This window comes from Eretmochelys imbricata, chromosome 15, assembly GCF_965152235.1.
Source record: "Eretmochelys imbricata isolate rEreImb1 chromosome 15, rEreImb1.hap1, whole genome shotgun sequence".
In the NCBI taxonomy this organism is placed as follows: domain Eukaryota; kingdom Metazoa; phylum Chordata; order Testudines; family Cheloniidae; genus Eretmochelys; species Eretmochelys imbricata.
The window spans coordinates 15,874,279-15,896,617 of NC_135586.1; the positions used below are offsets into that span (position 1 = coordinate 15,874,279).

At 37.5% G+C, this 22,339-nt stretch overlaps 1 protein-coding gene across 1 annotated transcript in view; it reads left to right on the forward strand.

Annotated features, from left to right (window-relative positions):
* Positions 1–17,241, forward strand: part of YPEL1 (yippee like 1) — a 40,850-nt gene extending 23,609 nt beyond the window's left edge. The window contains exons 4-6 of the mRNA XM_077835095.1: positions 9,442–9,485; positions 11,039–11,147; positions 12,655–17,241. Of these exons, the coding sequence (XP_077691221.1) occupies positions 9,442–9,485; positions 11,039–11,147; positions 12,655–12,744 (243 nt within the window). The 3' untranslated portion in view covers positions 12,745–17,241. The remainder of the gene's footprint in view (positions 1–9,441; positions 9,486–11,038; positions 11,148–12,654) is intronic.
* The last annotated feature ends 5,098 nt before the right edge of the window (positions 17,242–22,339 follow it).

Here is a 22,339-nt window from a genome sequence, read left to right on the forward strand (position 1 = left end):
ATAATGCTGCCTGCTTCTTATTTACAGTGTCACCTGAAAGTGAGAACAAGCATTTGCATGGCACTTTTGTAGCCAGCATTGCAAGGTATTTGCATGCCAGATATGCTAAACATTTGTACGCCCCTTCATGCTTTGGCCACCATTCCAGAAGACATGCTTCCACGCTGATGATTAATTAAATTTTGTGATTGAACTCCTTGGGAGAGAATTGTATGTCTCCTGCTCTGTTTTACCCGCAATCTGCCATATGTTTCATGTTACAGCAGTCTGAGATGATGACCCAGCACATCTTGTTCGTTTTAAGAATACTTTCACTGCAGATTTGACAAAACGCAAAGAAGGTACCAATGTGCGATTTCTAAAGATAGCTACATCACTCAATCCCAGGTTTTAGAATCTGAAGTGCCTTCCAAAATCTGAGAGGGACGAGGTGTGGAGCATGCTTTCAGAAGCCTTAAAAGAGCAACACTCCAGTGCGGAAACTACAGAACCCAAACCACCAAAAAAGAAAATCAACCTTCTGCTGGTGGCATCTGACCCAGATGATGAAAATGAACATGCATCAGTCCACACTGCTTTGGATTGTTATTGAGCAAAAGCTGTCATCAGCATGGACGCATGTCCTCTGGAATGGTGGTTGAAGCATGAAGGGACAAATGAATATTTAGCGCATCTGGCACTTAAGTATCTTGCGACACCAGCTACAACAGTGCCATGCGAACACCTGTTCTCACTTTCAAGTAACATTGTAAACAAGAAGCGGGAAGCATTATCTCCTGTAAATGCAAACAAACTTGTTTGTCTGAGTGATTGGCTGAACGAGAAGTAGCGCTGAGTGGACTTGTAGGCTCTAAAGTTTTACATTGTTTTATTTTTGAATTCAGTTATATTTGTGCATAATTCTACGTTTGTAAGTTCAACTTTCATGATAAAGAGATTGCACTATAGTACTTGTATTGGTGAACTGAAAAATACTGTTTCTATTTTTACAGTTCAAATATTTGTAATCAAAAATAAATATAAAGTGAGCACTGTACACTTTGTATTCTGTTATTGAAATCACTATATTTGAAAATGTAGAAAACATCCAAAAATATTTAAATAAATGGTATTCTATTATTGTTTAACAGCATAATTAATTTTTTGATCGCTTGACAGGCCTACTTTAGATATTTTCCTATTTTAGAAGTCTGTAGAGCTGCTACTTGGAGCTCTATATGTACATTTACAAAACATTACTCCCTAGACCTAGTGTCCAGATCAGGCCCTCAGTTTGCTAGAGCAATAATTCAAACCTTACTCAGTCAGGACTCTGAGCTCTACCTTCTTTACATAAGGTACTGCTTATCAAACTATCCCACGAGTGGCAGTAAACAAAAGAGAAAAGGAATTAAGGGTACTTACCTGTAATCAGAATTTTTCAAGATGGACTCTGCACATTCATGCTCCCAACCCAGTCTTCCCTTCTTCCTCATAGTCCTAATGAAATCCTACGCCTGAGAAAAGAGTGGAAGGAACAAAAGCAACCAGGAGTGCCAGATACCCCTTTTATAACCTTGCCATCACAATTTTCAGGGAGACAGCAGAGTAGGGAGGGGCACGAGTGCTCCCATAGGCATTGCTGTGAGAAAATTTCACTGTCAGAGCTGCATGTGCTGGCACATCCAATGAGTGGGAATATGCAGAGTCCTTTTCAATGAACTCCAGTTGTAGGTAAGTAAACTTCATTTTCTGGAACTCTGCTTTCAAAATATATCCAAGCACTTTGATGGGGCTTACAGTTTTGCAGCAGAATATTTCTTAAATATATGGTAGTTTGAGGCTGTTACTTTTGGGAAATCAGTTGTAAGATAGTACTGTTTTAAGGGACCTTGCAACTCCCATTCTCTGGTTATTAAAAACTAGTCAAACATTAAGAATCAAGTAACAATCTACAAGTTATGTCTGTGGTACAGTACTTGCCACATAGGTAGTTCATAATGTTGCCATGTCTTGATCTCAAGAAAGCTGCTACATCATCTGGGGAAAAGGCCTAATTGCAGTCAGGTTGAGGGTGATGATAGAAAGACTGCTATCATAGGATGAAGAGGTTGACAACTGCTTATCTCAGTTGTCTGAACTTCTCTGCTATAAGGAGGAAAGAGAAGAGCAGGAACTTTAAGAGTGAGTTCCTGAATAGGTAAAATTTCCTGAACAATGTTTATATGAAATTGCTTGTTTCACCCCTTCAGTTTAAATCTAGCTTAGTTATTTTTTAAAATAATTTCAGCAAAATCTGTTCATGGAAAAGATGATATAGTTTAGTTAATTTGCCATGGAACTAGAAGTTAGTAATTGATGTGTTCCAATCCCAGCTTTGCCATTGTCTTTTTGTGTGGCTTGGGTAAGTAATGACATTTCTTTCCTCACCCATATAATAATGTCTTACCTGCCAAACATGGTATCGTGAGGCTTAATTACATAATGTTTGCATGCTGTTTTGAAGCTGTAATGCACTATGTAAATGCTAGAGATTATCAATAAATGGATTCTTTTTAAATACAAGTGTTAGTCTATTTATTTGACTTTGATGCAGTAATACTTATCTACTTAAGTTGTACCTTTCTTGCTAAAGTCTTATGAAATTTAGCCTTAAAATGACTGACACATGATTGAGTATATAGGATAAATTAGCAGAATTTATGAAACCCACATTTGGAGATTGTGCCTAGATCCTTTCCTCCTGTAGAAATCCTAGATCCTTTCCTGCTGTAGAAAAGTGGCGAGAACTTCTGAGTTACCACTACCACACAAAGGGTTTTTGGATAAGGGAGAGTAGAGGCTACTTCAAACTAAAGAGTCTAAGGATCTCTGTGGTAATAGGGTCCCAACACCAGAACACTCATTAAACTTTGGGGAGCATCTCTGGGGATGCCTGCCCTCAGCCTGGTCAGTATGGCTCTGCTGCCATCCACCCTGCTGCTGTCAGTTGTGCCTTACCCTCATATCTAGGAGGAAGGGGGACATGGTCATGCCCTGAGAAATATAGCCTAGACATATCCAGTACAAATGTACTAGAAGATCTGGAAGATGGGGCTAGCTAGAAACCCACTTATGTTTTGCCATCCTGGATTAATGTTTGTGGGCTTCACAAAAGAAATTAGTTTTTTAAAGAGAGATTTGAATGACCTGTGGGATGACTGGTACAGGAATGAGTGCAAGGTACAGGGAGCAGCGTGAAGAGAGGAAGAATAAAGTTTTTGAGAGGAAAGATGCAGAGCTTAGTTTTCACCATATCGAGCTTAAGCTGTGACACAGCAATACAGCATCCTGTGTCAGAAATACAGTAGGTGATAATTAAGAGGTAGATTTTTAGAAACAGACTAAAATGGTGATAGAAGTTCTGCTATTAGGTTACAAGGAAAAGAGAGACCAAAGATAGAGCCTTGAGAAACATTGATGGAGATGGAAGGAGGAGGGACCACTGAAAGACAATGAAGGGTTTGTTGGAGGGAAGAAAAGAACCAGGGAGGGTCAGAGTTGATGAGGGAATGAGACAATCTGTTAAAGAAGGGGAAAAGATCAAGGAGGTTAGAGAAAAGGCCCTGAAATGTGTCTATGATGAGTCATTGGAGGCCTTGGTGAGGACAGTTTTGATGAAGCATAAAGAATGAAAGCTAAGTGGAAAGAGAATCCAGTGGAGAAGTAGAAGCAATGGTTGTATACAGGATTCAAGAAACTTACTGATCGGAGATGGGACTGTTCTTACTGAAGTCAAGGGTCATTTTTGAAGGATAGGGATATTGAAACATGCATGAATGCTGAAGAGACAGCCAGGAATGGGAGGAGGTGTAGTCAAAATTACTCAAATCACACAACCTGTTCTAGTCCATTTCACTGTGAAGCTAAGTACAGAAGTAGAGCATCTTAGTACCAGTGCTGCATCAATACGGCTAAAAATCATTCCAATGTCTTGAGGTGGTACTTATGTTTGTCAAAGTATAGTGGCAACTATGGGCAAGCAGGAAAAATAACTAATTTTCAGAGACAAAAAGTACCCTTTTAATGAATTATTATCCATTGTGCATTTCTTGTTGAACTTTCCACACAATTCTAAATCACAAAATTGTAAGCACAACTGCAGTTTTTAAAATGGGGGAAAATGCATGCAATGCTTTCCCTTTTTAATATGAGATATTTTTTAAAATGTACTTAGCTCTTAAATGCTTTCATGGTAATTTAAAAAATACTATTTTGCATGGTGTGATTTAATAATAGTCTTCCTCCTCAGACTGAGGCTTTGTGACTGCTGTAGGTTGACTTGGGGTTAAACTTGCAGCTGCTACTAGAAGATCAAACAGCAGCAATAGCCAGGTAGTTATTTCTTTAAATCTACTTACAGCTGGGCTCATAACTGTTTCTTTTGGATGTGGATCTTGCCACTATTGGCCATGTTTTTTGTCACTTTAGGACTGGAGTACTGCAATGCACTTTAAATAGACCTGGTACAGTATTTGGCAACCATTTCTTAAGTATTGTTTCCTTTTGTGAATACGTTATACTCTTTTATCTTCACTACGTACTTTTTGTTTCTGGGTTGTAAGGTATTGGTTTTAACTTAAAAAGCGCTGGGATCATCATGCCCCATTACAAAAAGACAACCCTTCTCTGTTTCTATATTGCTGTAGGTGTGGTCAGCAGAGGTAACTAGTAAGTTGGAGTCCAATTAGTACAAAAGAGGGAGAGCTCTCTGTTAGGCCCCCAGACCTTTTTGGAACACTCCTCTCCATGGTATGTAATGGCTTGAGTTTGCTAACCTTCACTGTATGCTCTAAGGCCCAGCCTCTCTCCTCTCTGTCATGAGGAGTGGTGAGATTTGTGATGCTGGCTAGTGGCAGGGTATTCAGATGTTTTTTGTTGTTGGAGAGCTCATCTTTCTTTCCATATCTTTGGTATTCGTGGTCTGGGATAAAATGAGCCTTTTTATTCCTTAAAAAGAAAAGGAGTACTTGTGGCACCTTAGAGACTAACCAATTTATTTGAGCATGAGCTTTCGTGAGCTACAGCTCACTTCATCGGATGCATACCGTGGAAACTGCAGCAGACTTTATATACACACAGAGAACATGAAACAATACCTCCTGAATACCTCATGAAATGGACTAGAACAGGTATTACCAGCAGGACAGTGGGGTGGGAGGAGGTATTGTTTCATGTTCTCTGTGTGTATATAAAGTCTGCTGCAGTTTCCACGGTATGCATCCGATGAAGTGAGCTGTAGCTCACGAAAGCTCATGCTCAAATAAATTGGTTAGTCTCTAAGGTGCCACAAGTACTCCTTTTCTTTTTGCGAATACAGACTAACACGGCTGTTACTCTGAAACCTTTTTATTCCTTGTATGTAGTTGTATGTTTCTAAAAGGAGTTGCTTTGGTGCTCCTTTTGATTGACAGTATAAATCTAAATAAATGGCAAAAAGTTGCTAAGGATAGGAGGATTTTTGTTTTGTAAGCAAACCTTTGTTACCAAAGTCACCTTATATTAAAAAACAGTATTTTTAAAATCTAATTTCCTTTCAGTATTTTGTGATTAGTTTTACATCTACTTCAGTATGGATTGTTTTCTGACATGGCTTCTCTTCCTTGCCTCTCTAATGTGCTCTGTAATCTGTCCCTGCAACCATGGGAGCAGGTATAAACAGGCCTACTGTCCATAGTGTTCCAAAGTGGCAGATTTCTCCTTTCATATTGCTAGGTGGCCACAATTGCATCCCAAATCACTGGCCGTTCCTGGTCAAAATGGTATAATTCACATTTACCTTTTCCTTTGACTGACATCCTAGTTTGCTAACTGTATTTTAATGGGATGTATGAGGCAAGATTATTTCAAAGCTGATACTAGTATCAGTGCTTTGTGTCATCTTCAGACTGTGTGTAAGAACATACATATACTACGTTGACTTAGTCATTGGCTTCTGCTCTTTCACAGTACATAGAGGTGTCAACTTTAGATCGAGTGCATAACGATTTGTATGGAAAAAGTCTCAACGTTACTGCAAATAATTTAGAACTTTCATGACAAACTCTCTGTCTTAAGCCTTAATGTGATTTATGCCATCATGTGCCAGCAATGCCCCTCTGCCATGTACATTGGTCAGACTGGACAGTCTCTACGTAAAAGAATAAATGGACACAAATCAGATGTCAAGAATTATAACATTCATAAACCAGTCGGAGAACACTTCAATCTCTCTGGTCACGCAATCACAGACATGAAGGTCGCTATCTTAAAACAAAAAAACTTCAAATCCAGACTCCAGCGAGAAACTGCTGAATTGGAATTCATTTGCAAATTGGATACTATTAATTTAGGCTTAAATAGAGACTGGGAGTGGCTAAGTCATTATGCAAGGTAGCCTATTTCCTCTTGTTTTTTCCTACCCCCCGCCTCCCCCCAGATGTTCTGGTTTAACTTGGATTTAAACTTGGAGAGTGGTCAGTTTGGATGAGCTATTACCAGCAGGAGAGTGAGTCTGTGTGTGTATGTGGGTGGGTTTTTGGAGGGGGGTGAGGGAGTGAGAGAACCTGGATTTGTGCAGGAAATGGCCTAACTTCATTATCATGCACATTGTGTAAAGAGTTGTCACTTTGGATGGGCTATCACCAGCAGGAGAGTGAATTTGTGTGGGGGGGTGGAGGGTGAGAAAACCTGGATTTGTGCTGGAAATGGCCTAACCTGACGATTACTTTAGATAAGCTATTACCAGCAGGACAGTGGGGTGGGAGGAGGTATTGTTTCATATTCTCTGTGTATATATAAAGTCTGCTGCAGTTTCCACGGTATGCATCTGATGAAGTGAGCTGTAGCTCACGAAAGCTCATGCTCAAATAAATTGGTTAGTCTCTAAGGTGCCACAAGTACTCCTTTTCTTTTTACAAGAAATGCCATGAGTTATTAGGGTTGGGGGAGGGGCTGGGAGACTTGTCTGTGATACCTATAATTCAAATGGTTTCAGATTATAAAAAGTAAATAATCTGTACTGCAAATTTCTGTGAAAAGATCCTGTGTAACAGGAAATCCTTTCAATGGTGTTATGTATAATCTACATGAACGTAGTCTTTCAAAGAAAATATTTACAGTGGGATTTTTCAAATGCACTCTGACCTAATTCTGCTCTCACTGAGTTCAGTGGGAGTTTCACCATTGATTCAGTCAGAGCAAAGTTAAGTCAGTGCTGAGTATTCTTAAAAATCCCTCCCTTAATCTGCAAACAAATTGCACTGCCTTTTTTGCATGATTATGATTCATTTTCTTTTGAAGTAATATATGTAAGGGAAAATGAGGATAATTTAACAAAAATATCCAACTTGTTTCAATAACTAATGAAATCTCTACTATTACAATATTTATCCCTATCCATATTTCTCAAGATGGCCCATAAAACCTGATAACGTAATTGATTTAGCAGTTTTAAAAAGTGGAAAAATGCATTTCCATCTGAGCATTTTGAATACTTCATTGTACACTGAATGATGGGTTGCCATAAAACAGTTTTCAAGGAATAATAAAAAGTACTCAAGTTTTCAGGTAAAACCTTTCATGAGAATGCTTTTTTTGTTGTTGTTGGGGGGGGGGGGGGAATGATTGTAGCCATACCATCTTGGGCTGTAATCTTGTGAACTACATAGTGTTGGATCTATTCTATTCAAGTTTTTATAGTGCATTAGCGCCGTAGTATCTGAGCACTATCCCAAAGTGCAGTAAGTGATCTGAATAGCATCTGTCCTGTGGTTCTTTCCTTCTTTTTCTCTTCTCCCCCTTGGAGGGATAGGGATAGGAATTATATATGGAATTTTGTTGAAGTTAGTGAGTGGGGGTGGATTTGGTATGTATGATGTGCTATGGGTTTATATGAGCAAAGTCAAAAGAATTATTTCCTGCATTTGAAATAGAAAGTGGTGAGATGAGTTGGTTGTTTTTTGGCTAGACCCCAAGAAAACACAGAGTACCCAGAAGGCTGTGCTGGTGATACAGAATGAGTGCTGAATAGATGTTCCACAATAGTGTAAGAGGGATGTGTGCACTGTACTTTTGGAAGTACTGTTTTTTATGAGATTTAAAATCAAGATCCTGAGTACGGTAGTCATTTTTGTCCTTTTTCCCAAGAAAAGGAAATTTGGTCAGGACATTGGGGATAATAACATCCAACCTGGATTATTACATTCTCAATTCTAAATTCCCTCTATACTTTCACTTCAGTATGATATTCTTCAGTTCCTTATCTAAACAGAGCAGTAGCATTGCTGTAGCTGTTAAACTCTGTCTCATTCTTTGACCAATGTGGCTGCACTTCAGTAGTAGGTGACCTGACCATAAAGGTATATCTAATATATATTACATCCAAAAACCTGTTAAGTTTGCATGCCTCTTAGTGTGTCTACAGTCTTTGTAGGATTTTATACTGTTTCTCAAATAGTGTTGCATACGTTTTTCCCTACAAACAGATATACAAATGTACAGTGTAGTCCATTACTTTATATATCAAAGGGAAGCAATGAAGCGTGGGTGTGTGTGTGGGTGTGTGTGATGCACCTTGTTCACTGCGCATTGTGTAAAAGGTACTTTAAAAGGCTGTAGAAAAGACTGCAAAATCACATGATGATGGTTGAGAAATGGCATGTAACTGCATAACAAAAGACTGAATTGTCATGCATACACACATGGGGACAAAGTTGAGGGTTGTGCGTGCCACCTTAATTCTGATAATTTTAGACTTTTGAGGGCTTAACCATGCAATCTTAACATCTTCTTAACATAGTTTTTATGAAGGAATTTCTTCTGTGACAGGCATGCTTGGGGAATAACATGGAGATTAGCCTGATAAATTTCTCAGCCTCTGACAGTCCCTACCCAGGAATGGTTGGGGAAGGAAACCTGCTTCTGCTAGACTTTTCTACCTTCTGGTTAAGGGGTCATATTCTGCACTTTTGATGGGAAACTCACGATGACATCAGTGAGACATTTCCTTTGGGTCAAGTGTAGCATATGGCCCTAACATAGGCCAGTCTATGGACCCTAACAAAAATTGTAATTTGGCCCACTCCATGGAACTTGGTTAAATACATTTTGGGGACATTTAAGGGGATTTCTAGCCAATACATTATGCAACCCTTTCAATTTTAAAAAAATGTAAGATGGAAAATGTGAAGTTTGGAGAAAAAATTGTGTTTTTCAAACTGAGGCCTTTACGGTAAAGCTTTTTTATTTGTTTCCTTGTTCTTTGCTGGTACAAAATATTTCATTATTTTCATACTACATACAGATGTGATTAAAAGTTGTTGTGCAATAAAAGTAATTTCTGTATAAACCTTAATGTCTTTAAAGGCAACACTATATTATTTTATGATACATCACTTCTGAAACTGTTTTATTTTAAAAGTTATATTTTTCTCTTTCTTACAGTCTTTTCAGGGAAGCCAGGGAAGAGCCTACCTCTTTAATTCTGTGTAAGTATGACTACAATTACATACTTTCTATGAAGTATCATCTTTTGGTATGTTCCTCAAATGGGCAAAATACTCAACATTAGTAAGAGTGTCACTTTCATCTGCTCTTTCAAATTCTTTTCTTAATGGACTATGGCCTTATACTGGCAATCCCTGTTGATAAGTGTGACTGGAATAACTGGCCTTTCTCAGGAGAACGTTACTATTGTGCAACTCGTAGTCTGAGCCTTCCTTACAGTTATTTAGGAAATCCTATCATTAGTCACATTTAACTCTTAATTAGAAATAAAACTTTCAACTGCATCTGATTCTAACTGAATTGAGGCAAGTGACACTAAACTGTTTTATTCCAGAAAACCATGTAAGGTTTGACATTCAAGTAAATTATGTTACTGTAACTTTACTCTGGTGGACATCATCACTATAGCCCAAAGCAAAGCCATTATTTTTTCAGGTTAACCTTTAGGATGCTTGAATATTGGCCTTGAAAATTGCAGATTTGTCAGAAGCAAGAAGCCAGACTTATCTCAAGAGGGTCCAATGTTTGCAGTAGCCCCTTAACACTGCAGTCCTACATACATGCTTGTTACCTTGCTTTTATAGATTGTGAACTAATTTTGATTTTGTAATATGCTGTCATTGGATTGCATCTCTATTTTTAACTATTTGAATTGCTCGGAGCAATTAATAAGTAGAATGCAAGTCAGATGTGTCTGTTTTATTTTTATAGGCGAGGTAATTATGGTGAAGATTGAAAGATGTGACTCTACCTTTTACAGATATCTTTATTCTTTTATCTGTAGTTGCTTCATGTAGAATTGAGATGCCAGGCATAGTTAAGAGTACCACTGATCTGGGTAGTATAACAGTTTTAACCAAATGTTGCCTGATTTTCCTAGAATGACTATTTGACTAGTCTTTTAGGCATATGTTTTTACTTGGGAAAGTTTCCTTTTGGAGCAGTACTCCATAGCTAGATATGCAAGAGGCATTCCATTGTTTTTTAATATTCACTGTCAGTGATTATTGTATTTTAACCTATGGTCTATAGCATAGAAATATTGCTAAAGCCTTTCCTACATTAATGTAGTCGCATTGTTACAAATCCCTAGCGTAGAAAAGGAAAGCTGTAATTGGCACTGGTGGACCTTACCCCTGTTTGAAAGCAGCTAATTCCCAGCATAGGCAAGGCCTAAGTTATTAGCCATCTGTCACTTTTATTAATATATTGTTTTAAGTACTGTTAAATAGTTTCTCATTTATCGTGCTTTGTTTTGTTACTTGATGACATGGGTGATAGTTAACTCATGCTACAAATGACACCATTTCATGGTAGAAAATGAAAAACAAAATGATTACACGTTTTTCCTCTTGACTCTTTAAATATAACCCTAAAACTTAATTTCACAAATGTTTGACTAAAAATAGTGGCATATATATCTTGGAGACTTGGTCTCAGATTTCATCTCCAGGAGGAAAGTAGGATGTTGTCAAACAAAAAGCAAAATCTGTCTTGTGGTTTAAGATACTACTATTTCTGTTGTTTGTTATAGGGTAAATGTGGGCTGTGGTCCAGCAGAGGAGAGAGTTCTTTTGACAGGTTTACATGCTGTAGCAGATATCTATTGTGAAAACTGTAAAACCACTCTTGGATGGAAATATGTAAGTAATGTATATAATAATTTATTTCTTGATCAAACATTCATATATGTAGCAATCCATAGAAGTTGTCCTTAATCTACTGAGGCACCATTCATTATTGTGACAATGAGTGACTCTTAATCCATTATATCCACATCTAGCAGAAAAAAAATACTGCGTTTATAACTAGTGTGTGTAATACAAACAAAACTATATTACTTGAATGTTATAGCAGGTTCAATGTCTCACATTTTGAGAATAAAGCCAGTATAAGCTGTAGGCCCCATTATAGTAGTGTGGGGTTTTTTTCTATAGTGCCTATTACCTTGGTATTTAAGTGCCACACACATTTTGGTATTAAAACTTTGGATGTCAAGTTTTCAGATTTCTTTATTTTCTTCTTTGTTTTCTTAAAATGCCAGATAATTACAGTGATAAATGGTGAATATATTGTACTCTATGCTACAAATAATCACAATAATTAACTCCATTTTGTGGCTGAAAAGTAATCCAGACTGCTAACATGCTACAGTTTTCGCACTGTAAAAATGTTAAATTCTTCTTTGAGGTGACCTTTACATATTTCCACTTGTAGGATGTACTCGGTTCAGCTGAATTTCACAATCTTCTGGAAAACAGCTGCATGTGTTCCCTCTCATAGTAATAATGAACATCCAGAGCTGAGGTTGTAAAAGGACGATTTTCTTTGTCCAGTCATGGAATGAAAGAAACCAAACAGCTACATTAGAAGGTTTTATTTCCAGATACTAACTTTGGTTTCTGTCATTCCTTCTCTTACCATGCAAGACTGGTTTGGAACTCAGAAGAACCTAAGATATTCTGATAAACACACTCCACACTCTTTAAAGTAATGAAAAACAACACCTGTCCAAAATTTTAAATTGCTTCTAGGAAATCACCTACAATTAAGCTGTGGCTTAACAAAATACAAAAAAAATGGCAAAAATCATAGTCTGAATCCAGCAATCCCAAGGGTAGTTTGAGGAAAGATTGGCCTTAGCAGACCTGTAGTTGACAATATGTAAAAGAACAGGTGTGCGCACGCGGACACTCTCTCACTCACTCACTCTGTCTTGGCTCTGAAATAAAGTATCAGCATGATAATCCTGGCATTCCATAGAAATGACAGTCATGTTAAATGTCTAATGTACCTTGAGAGCTGCTCAAGATATTGTACTGATGGAGGTCATAGTAATATCTAGGTAAATAGATATATGTATGTACTATAAATGTTGAATTATAGTTTTATGCATAGGCATGTGCAATTTTATATTAACATTTTAGTGTGGGTTTTATGTAAAGGACACCATATGTGCTAAAAATTAGATATTTCAAGCAGGAAAGAGAAAACATCCATACAAATAAAATATCACCAGAAAGCCTTAATAGATGTTACAGATGTTAATTATCTATTCATTTTTATTTGCATGTCAAAATTGGTAATGAAATAATGTGAAAACCTAACTCTAACTCAGTATTTTAAATATTTTTATTTTCTTGTTTCTAGGAACATGCTTTTGAGAGCAGTCAGAAATACAAAGAAGGAAAATTTATCATTGAACTTGCCCATATGATCAAAGACAATGGCTGGGAGTAAATTAAAAGCATTTTTTCACTCTGTTTGGACAATATTCTGTGGAACATGCTTTATACAGACTAATGCAAATGAAAGGAGGATTTTGGCTGAGGTGGCTCTGAGAATATCACTGAACTTTGCAACCTCACAAATGAATAGTGTAGTTTATGTGGCTCTTTCAGGCCATGTTTGCCTTTTTCTCCTTGTGTAAGTTCCCTCTTTTTGTATATGTATTCTTGTGTGAACAGTTGTTTTGGAACATTTTGGATGACCTTTTTCTAAACTCTCAAGTTCTAGAGAAACAGTTCACTATCTGCAAATGAATTTTACCGGTTAACATCTTTATTTGACCTATGCCTTTAATGCTACCTTTGCTGTGCATGCTTCTTGCCTAAACACCTACACCAAATCTAGCAGAAGACTGATATGAGTAGTCCTGAAGAATGTATGGGCTGCGGGTGTCTTTTTATATGTAGCAATTTCTGATCTCTGGCAGTAAAAGGGATGCAGTATTAAAGTATTCATTAATTGCTTTTTAAAATTTGGGAGTACCATAATCTGTGTACATCTTGCAGGCAAGTAAATTAAAGATACAGTGCTCATTTAGAAATCTTTCAGTTGCACTGACTCAATTTAGTAGATCTTAAGTTTTGCAAAAATGAATACATTAATGGTTCAATATTTTTAGTGCAACTCATTTACAAGGATACTAAGGCAGTGATACTGTAGAATATATTTAATCAACATAATTGCATTCCTTACCCAGCAAACTTGTCTTGAAGGGAGAAGTTGATAAAATTACAGCCTGCAAGATCAAAGGGCACAAAAATATATGCATCTTGTATTTATAAAAAATTAGTCAGTGTAAACAAGTTTTTGGTACTGCACCTTTTAACAGTAACAGGGACTTGTGCATCAGTGAAGTTTTATGGCTGGTTCCATGTAGCTGTGTAGTCTAATGCACTGGACAAAGAGGTTGTTATAAAGAAAATTCATTGAAATATTCTGCTTTTGCTACACTTTAACAAAAATATAGTTATTTTTTGTGTGACAAGAGGCCAGAGCTTATGAGATGGAAGTTAGTAACAGTACCTGCAGAAGAGTGGGGGTTGGTAGATGGGCAGGAAAGTGTGAAGTTGACTTCATTTCTTCATAAAATAGAATAGCAAGATAATTTTTACAATAAAAAAAATAAAAAGGGGTTTGTTGGTTTGCTGGATAAATCATCCCCAAAGACATTTTCATAATAAAATTTATATAAAGCTCGCATCCTTTCTGTTTTTTGTTTTTTTCCAGCTGCTTCTTAACTGGAGTGACTTAGTAAGAAAGCCTTCTGTAGATGTGTATCCACAAAATTTACTATTGGGTTTTGTGCATGCACTTTCAGAGAAATTTTTAAAAAAATTAATCTTGTGTCTTGTATTCATTGCTAACTTTGTTATCAAATGAAAAGTATTTGTGGAGGACCTTTTGTACTTAGCTCCCTTAATGCTTGAGGACAAAATGGTTGGCAGCGTCTTTTACATTAACACTACATAAGTACTATGATGGAATGAACAATATGAAAGCCTTACAATAGAATAGAGGTTAGTTTTCTTTTAATAACTATTTTAACATGGCATTTGTGAAGTTTGCAATGTGTGCCATTGCTGCTGCTGTTACATTTTGGGTAAATTTCTGACAGGCTTTCAAAACTCTACTGCACTTTATTACCAGACATCATTCATTTACAAGCATGCCAATGGCTAGGAGCGATACAGAAGCTGTCCATCAGGAGCTGTGATAATGAACCTACAGAAGTTAAATTTTAAAAAGTAGAAACAGGAAAAACCCTTGGGCTTAAGTCCAAAGAACTGGTCTAGTAAACTGGGTCCAATATGGATTTTGTGGGGTGGCTTATATTGCTCCTCCATAATCAAGAATTAGATTGGACCCAGGAGTCCCCTTTATCTGAATGGCATTGGCACAAGATGGTCATCTGTTGCTGCCATTTGTTCAATCTGAAAGAACCTGGAATTCTGTTTTGTTTGGGCTATTTTTCAATTTTCCTCTAGTATAATGTCCATTGCCAACAATGAAAGCACCGAAACGGCCATCAACAAGGGGTTTGTGTTGGCTTCAAAGCCTAAATGTAACACCCATGGAGATGTCTATAGAAAATGTATATTTTCTTTGTCTGGCTACAGACTCAAGAAGAATTACACTGAGTTGAAGGAAAAAACACCATGACATTTCACTATAAAAATGAGAGTACAAATTTAAGGTTAATGTTTTCTTTTTACAAGAGAGAACAATCTGTAGTAATATTTTAAATAGTGGATTTGGATGTTTCATATCAATGAGCTTTTTTTTTTAAAAACTAGAAAAGATATTCTTATTTAGATGCTCAACCTCTTTTTTCAGTGCATTATTTATTTGTATTTCAAACTGGACATTTTCACCAAAACCTTAATTACCCTTGATGCCAAAGGTTGGGATTTCATTAAGTGCTTGGCACCTAAAACTTCAGCTACTGGCATAAGGAGTTGATGTGAGTTATGTATAATGTTATGGCTTTTAAGAGAACCAAATAAAGCAATATTCTTATTAGTCTTTTTGGGGGGGGCGTAAGAGGCAGTAGAGAAGGAGCTATAACTAATACAAAATTCCTACTGCACACTACTATGTAATAATTCTTTATGCTTGCTGTGATATCTGGGAGTATGTGAACGTTTTTTTCTTATTGTTTGACTTGAGCAGTGATTCTTTGAAACAATTCTCCCATTGTAAAGATGTGGAGAATTACGCCTAATGGTTTTGGTGAAAGTTGGTTCCAGATATTAATGGCTGCTGGTTGATGTGAAGAGGTCAGTCTGGTCACTGAACCTTCCAGCAGTACATTAAAAAGAAAAACTTACTTGAAGAGAATTCTACAAAGCATTTTCCCTCTAACCTTTATTTTTTTTTAATATATTAAGATTATATTTAAAGGTTTTGTGTGTTCATTCTGGGCAAGTTTACTTCCTCTCCCACTTGAGCACTTTTGTTACTTGTACTGGTTATTTTTATTGTTGGTCTTAACATTTATTTTGTATTTTTTTTTTATAAAGTGTAACAAAAAGCTTTTGTGAACTCTTGTTTCATGCTAGCTCTTTCTTGGACCAAATGAACCAACTACGAGCTGGCTTCTTGGAAAGAATGTTCATTGGGATACATAAGAATATGCTAGCGAAAAATATACATGTATTGAAAGGATTTTCTTTTGAACCCATAAAAGCAATGGCTGTCCAAAAATAATTAAGCATCATAATTTGACATGATTTTGGAATCTGGTGACACATTCTTCATTGTCTAGGCCCTAAATAGTGGCTGTAACACTGGTGTTACAATATTGAGAGTCCGCTTCAAATGCCAGTATTCTTTCCTTGGTTTATAACTATGGACACCTTTTTAACCAATGAAAGGCAATACTGTCATTTACAAAATGTTAAGTTGTAAAAGTTCCTGTAAACTGTCTGACAGAATTAGGGAGGGCTTGCTGACACATCAGCCTTACCACTTTTGCTGTTTTGGATTTTCTTTCTTTCTTTCACTGTGTTGCCATTTTAATATACAGTATTTCATTACCCTCCTAACAATCCATAACCTCTTCTGACTAGTTTCTGCCTGTTGTTCAATGCGGCTGGAATATGTGAGCTTTTTCATTATCTATAAACTATATAGTGATGTAGGTTGAATTGTAACAGTACTAATGTAACAGGGTACTAATAAAGTCCTGATGCCCTATTGCAAACTAAATATTTGGCAAGTTTAAAAATAATCAGCAGCCTCTCTGTAACTGGCTTAATTTTCATGCATCTAATCTTATAGCAGGTTGTGGAAGACATGAATTGAAATTAATTTTATTTCAAGTGAATGATACCTCAAAGTAACAAACAGAAGCAATTAATCCTTTGATTATGGAATAGTAATATATCCATATTGCTCCCTAATGTAAACTACGTTTGTGCTAACGTAGGGTGCTTGGTACCATTTCCAATGGACTTGAACATTTTCCTTTATATATTGCTCTCTCAGATTTTTTTTTTCCAGATAAGAGGATCATACAGTCAGATTGCAAGACCTGTATCTAGATTGAGGTAACAGAGTTCCACAAAGAGAGACAAATTTTAACATGCCAGTTGTATGATAATGGGACAAGAGTGGAAGGAAGCCGTCAAATTATTGTTAAACTTGTAGGATATTGTATTGTACTTCATTTAGCACTAGTGTAAGCCAATCAGCAGTATCTATTGTAAAGGAACAGGAATTTCAGAGGTAATTTTGAGAAGGACTGTTATAAATCATTTAAGGCCTAAAGCATGAGTCATAAATGGCAACTGAGTTGTGCCTCATATTGTTTCTTAAACTCTTTAAAATGCTTTCTTTTAAAGATGACAGGCTGCTTTGCTGTTTTGTCCTAGCAATACTGTATATCATTTGTTGTTTCACTATATTGTATTTGAGGTATCACAATAAAAGTTTTAATGGTTTTGTTGAGTTACTTTTTAACTTTGTGCTATTTGTGGTCATGGGAATTGTGTTACGCTATGTGAATACATATTTTAGTTATAATGTCAAGCTAAACGTTTGCTTTTTCTTCATAAAAATATATTTTCTAAAGATAAGTTAGGATATGTCCCTAGTCAGTGAGTCTCAAACCTCTTGCTCACAACAGTGGAGAGTGCTTAATGGCACTTTCAGAAGCTAAAAGCATAACAAACTTATTTTCAAAAGATTCTGCATAGGAATTGCCTTCTTTTTGAAGGAGGATAATTTGGGGATCTAAACAGATTGATGATGCCTCTTTATTTTATTTAGTAAATTTGGCCAGCCTGACACAGCAGTCATGAATTTCAGGGAAGTGCAGTAAACACAGACACTTTCTTCTGTATTTCTTCTTTGGTCAGGAGGAGCTTTTGTGATTCCTCTTTAATCAGAAAAGTTTTTAAATAGTAAACATTAATTTAGACAGCCGCTGAAAACACCTCTGAAGGAGTTCACATGTCTCTGCACTTAATCATTGGAGTGGAGTCACTTTTTTATATATACATTACACAAAATCTCAACTTTGAGTCAGTAACGGGTATGATGGAGTTCTGTGAAATGCAACTCAGACTTCTCCATTTGAGGGCTTATGCCATCATAGACTTTGTGGAAAGTATAAATCTAAGCTAGCATGTATGTACAAGGAACTTGGAAAGTATGCTGCATCTCCTAGTAATGAAGGACTCTGAAGCATTAATGCCATTAACTGCTAATCTCTTTCCCTAGACCTCCACAGGTGCTGGCAGGACACCCTCCACCATCTCTTCTGGGATGCCTGAGATGGTTGATGATTACTTTTTCAGGAGCTCCAGCAGAAAAGTTGTTTGAACAAAGAGAAAGTTTTGACCACACAACTGGAGAGGAAGATGTAGTCTTGTGATGAAAGAAATTCATTTAGAACTCGGGTGATCTGGCTTCAGCTCCTGGCTTATCCACAGGCTGCCTTTGTAATTTGGGTAAGTCACTCTTTCAGTTTCTCTTCTACAAAATGAGGCCTCACGGGGTGCTGTCAGCATAAATTCAATTAACTTATCTGAGGCACTCTTATTCTATGGTAAAGGGGCTATACCAGTGCCTAGATAGATCCTGGCTTCTCTTTTGAGAATATGCCCTGGCAGTGTCTGAGCTTCTTTGGGATTTATAGGAGTTTGATCCCAAAAATCATTCAGAGTTTCCCATCAGTCATTGTTTATGGGTTCTATGGAAGAAGTATTCAGAGGTTATTTCAATAGTTGATTAGAATGCTATATGTAGATTATAATCTAGATGTGTAGATGTAGATTATAATCTGACACTCATCAAACCCCTATTTCTCCTTCATGGGAAAATTTTAGGAGTTTAAATAGGAACTATAGCGTGGTCTGGAGGTCAGCTGATGTTATTTAGGTTTTGGCAAACTGTTAAGGAAAACAAATTAACTGAGGACACCAACAGAAAGTGTCCAGCTTCTTCTCCCCTCATAATTAAACTGACCCTGGTTAGCTCCATCATCTCAATGGCTACCACAAAAGCAAATATAGAAACCAGGACCCCACCCATTTGAGGCTTTATTGGTTAAAATCAACACCTTAATTGAAATAAGTAGTATGTATTCATCAAAATGAGCCTATCACAGAGGCCCAGATCCTCAAAGGTATTTAGGTATGTTAAATACCTTTGAGGATGATTCTGGACTAGGGTGACTACTGGCCTCTTTCAGAGGAAGCAGGTCCAGTGCATCTGTGATTGATTAGCTGCCTTCCAATTGGGATTAAAAGAAGGCACCTGGCTATATAAAGACTCAGTCAGGAAAGGGGCAGAAACACAGGGAAGAGAAGGAGAGAGCTGCCTGAAGAGGAAAGGGTGAAACAGGATCAGCAGAGATCTAGTATAGAAAGACATTGTGAAGAACAAAAGGTAAAGAACATTTTTGATGAGGACTTCTCAGCTGGGGTTCCCCAGACTTGGTTTACAGGAGAGCTTGTGCAAAAGCCTCTAGGAACAAGGGGAAGACCCCACCTGGTTAGAAACTGCCAAGCCTGAAACAAGAGCGGGGAGCTGGAGGGTGAATCCTAAGAGCTGCATAGGACTCAACAGGCAGGAAGGCCTGAATGAGTGGAACACTGTGAAAAGTCTCCTTGCAGCAGGCCTGAGTGGAGGACTGTGGGAATGGGAGCCCAGAACAAGAGGCCCTTCCCAAAGCAGGGGAAGGAATCACAGGCAGGGCGGCCTGGGTAAGTGGTACATTGTGGAAAGTTCTCTTATGGGAAACCTGACTTGGGGCTACTGGAAAAGTGTCACAAGGACAAAGCGACTCTGGGAGCTTTCCAGCAATGGCCTGGAGAGTGGAGGCCTGGGACTAGGACAGAAAGAATCTGGGGACCGCTGGGTTAATGACTCTGCAAAAGATGAGTTGTAAGTGACACTGCAGGTGGGAGAACAGAAAAGGGTCCATTTAGAGCCTTTTTTACTCAGAATTTCAGGAGAATGGTTTTATCACAAGGGTTCTATGGATTATTGAGCAGGCAGAGGAATGAATAAATCATCCCTAAAGGCAAGCTTTAGAATTGGACATGGAGAGAGACTGCTTCTTTTGTGGCTGGACCAAGGGGAAACTAAGGCAGATACACCTGTCATGGCAGGGTCTGACATGAGCGCGCGCAAGGCAGGGCTGTCCTATTGCAGAGCCCTACCCACAGTCAGTAAAAAATCTCTTAAAATTCCCTTAATCAACCAGTTGATTAATTAAATTTTCAAAAATGCATCAACTGATTTGAACAGTTGTCCATTCTTTTATGTATTCTAAATGGGTTCTCCCTTCATGTATTGACTGAGTCTTATCATATAAGGTATTAATGGAATTGGAAAATATGCTTCCTAGAATGTAAAGTGTGGATGGTTCAAGAAAGCTACCAGTTCTTCAAGGCTTATGAAGAATGGGCTTTATGTTTATTTTGTTTTGTTCTGGTGTGGGGTGTGTTTTGTTTTGTTTTTCATTACTAGGGGAGATGCACACCAATGGTGCTAGATGCAAATATTTTGAGTGTGAAGGATTTAAAATACCATCCTTTCTGGAAAACTGCCTACATTTGAAATAGGCGAAAATATACAGTTGAACCCACTTGTTCTAGTTCCTTAGCATTGTAAATTGTTGCTAGCGGCTTGTGATATACAGGAGGTCAGATTAGATGATCGGATGGTCCCTTCTGGCTTTAAACTCCATGGCTCTATGTAACCTGTTAGTGTCATCATGCATAGTGCATATTACTGAATACAAAGCTATCGGCCATCCTTCAATTATTCCAGTTTGTGCATCCTCCTTTGGGTGGTGGAAAGGAAGTGACATTGTGTCCTTGCTGAGGCTAGAGGCCAGAACCTCTTACATAGATGTTTTTTCTCCGTATGTAGCTTTGCCAACTTTGAAAGTACAGTGATAGCTGAATGCTACAACATTGGATCAGGATATAACCCCTTTTGAACTGCACAAGAATGAGTAATGTCTACTTACCATGAATTCAGTTCAGGTTCACTCTGCACCTCTCCAATAATCTCTCATTCTGTCTCACAAAAGGGTGTGGGATTCTTTACATTTGAGTAAAATTCTGTTTGATCTCATAATGGAAAAACTATTTCACTGCTGCATATATAATTTAGAGTAATTCAAACAGCTTCTTTATAACTTTTCCTGGATTCAGTCCCCAATGAGAAAAAGTACCTTTGTGTTTTGAGAAACTGGTTTAGAAATGCCATTAATGTTTGAAACTTCGATACTTTCACTATTTGTACGGGCGCAACAGAATTTTATGATAAAAGTTGATAGAATGTATACTAATTTTGGCAAAAGAGAGAATCTGAGCTACCTACGTGTTACCAAATGATGGAAGGGTCCATTTGGAAGAGAATTTGGAGCAAATATAGGACTTTTCATACTCCAGGCACCTCACAGTAATAACACATTTACATATTGATAGTGCAATGACTTTATATAGGCAGCTACACCAATGTGCTATAGTACACTTTGGCAATCAGATCAACATCACCAAGAGAACTGGAATGTTACTCTCTATTCTCTTTGAAAAGTGCACATAGGATATTTGATTTCCAGCTGGACAGCCATTAGAGGGTAGGGAACTCAATCACCTTTCACTAACTTTTATGAGAATGCAAACTGTTCATCTTAAGGAATGAACCCCTGCATTTGTCGCTTGGTGGAAAGCCCTTGTCTTTACACATTAAAAATCTCAGCCATGAGGCTACCCTATGGTAAAATATGACAAGGTCTCTATTTACAGACAAGGTCTGATTATTCTAAATGGGATGTCAGTAGTGACTACAGCTTAAGCAGTTAACCCAGTCAGAGCCCTTCTCAAAGGCTAATCTTGTCCAAGTGTGTTGTTTACCATTTTTTTGCCTTAATCTGTTGATTTCCCAATCTTACTCAGCTGTTCCACAGGCTGTGCAACTATGTCTGCAACCGACATAAATGCCTCTCTTTGGTGAGCAAGACAGCTGTGGAGTTGTTGGCTCTGAGCAGTGTAATTCTTTGGCTGTGGAGCATCTCTTGAACAAGGTGATATTAACTGCTACTTCTCTTGTAAAGACTGTCCCACTTAAGGTTATTTGCTCATTCATTTTTGGCGATGTCACTGGTTGGGACTCAGAGGCCGAGCACAGTGAAGGCAGACTAGGCTCTGGGATGCTTCTACAGACATAGAAGCAGGCTAGTCTGTGGTTAAGTTAAGTTACAAACTAGAGTAGTCAAAAAATTTGACTTAAGTACAGACTAATAATTGTGGGAGATAGGTAATATATGTTCCTCTTTTCATGTCACGATTGCATGAAATAATGTGCTGTTGCTGTGGACATTCTGGCTTCGGAGCATTAAATCTAAATTTTCTATAGATAAATGTTACTACTTAACTTCAGTCTTGGGCCAGATGGCATCTAGGTTAGAGATTTCTAGAGCTCTGCCTTGAAAGGTATGTATAAATAATAATACACAGCATGTGTATCACTTGACCTTAAAACTTGACAATCTTCAGAATGTCCTTTATAAGATAGAAATGAATGA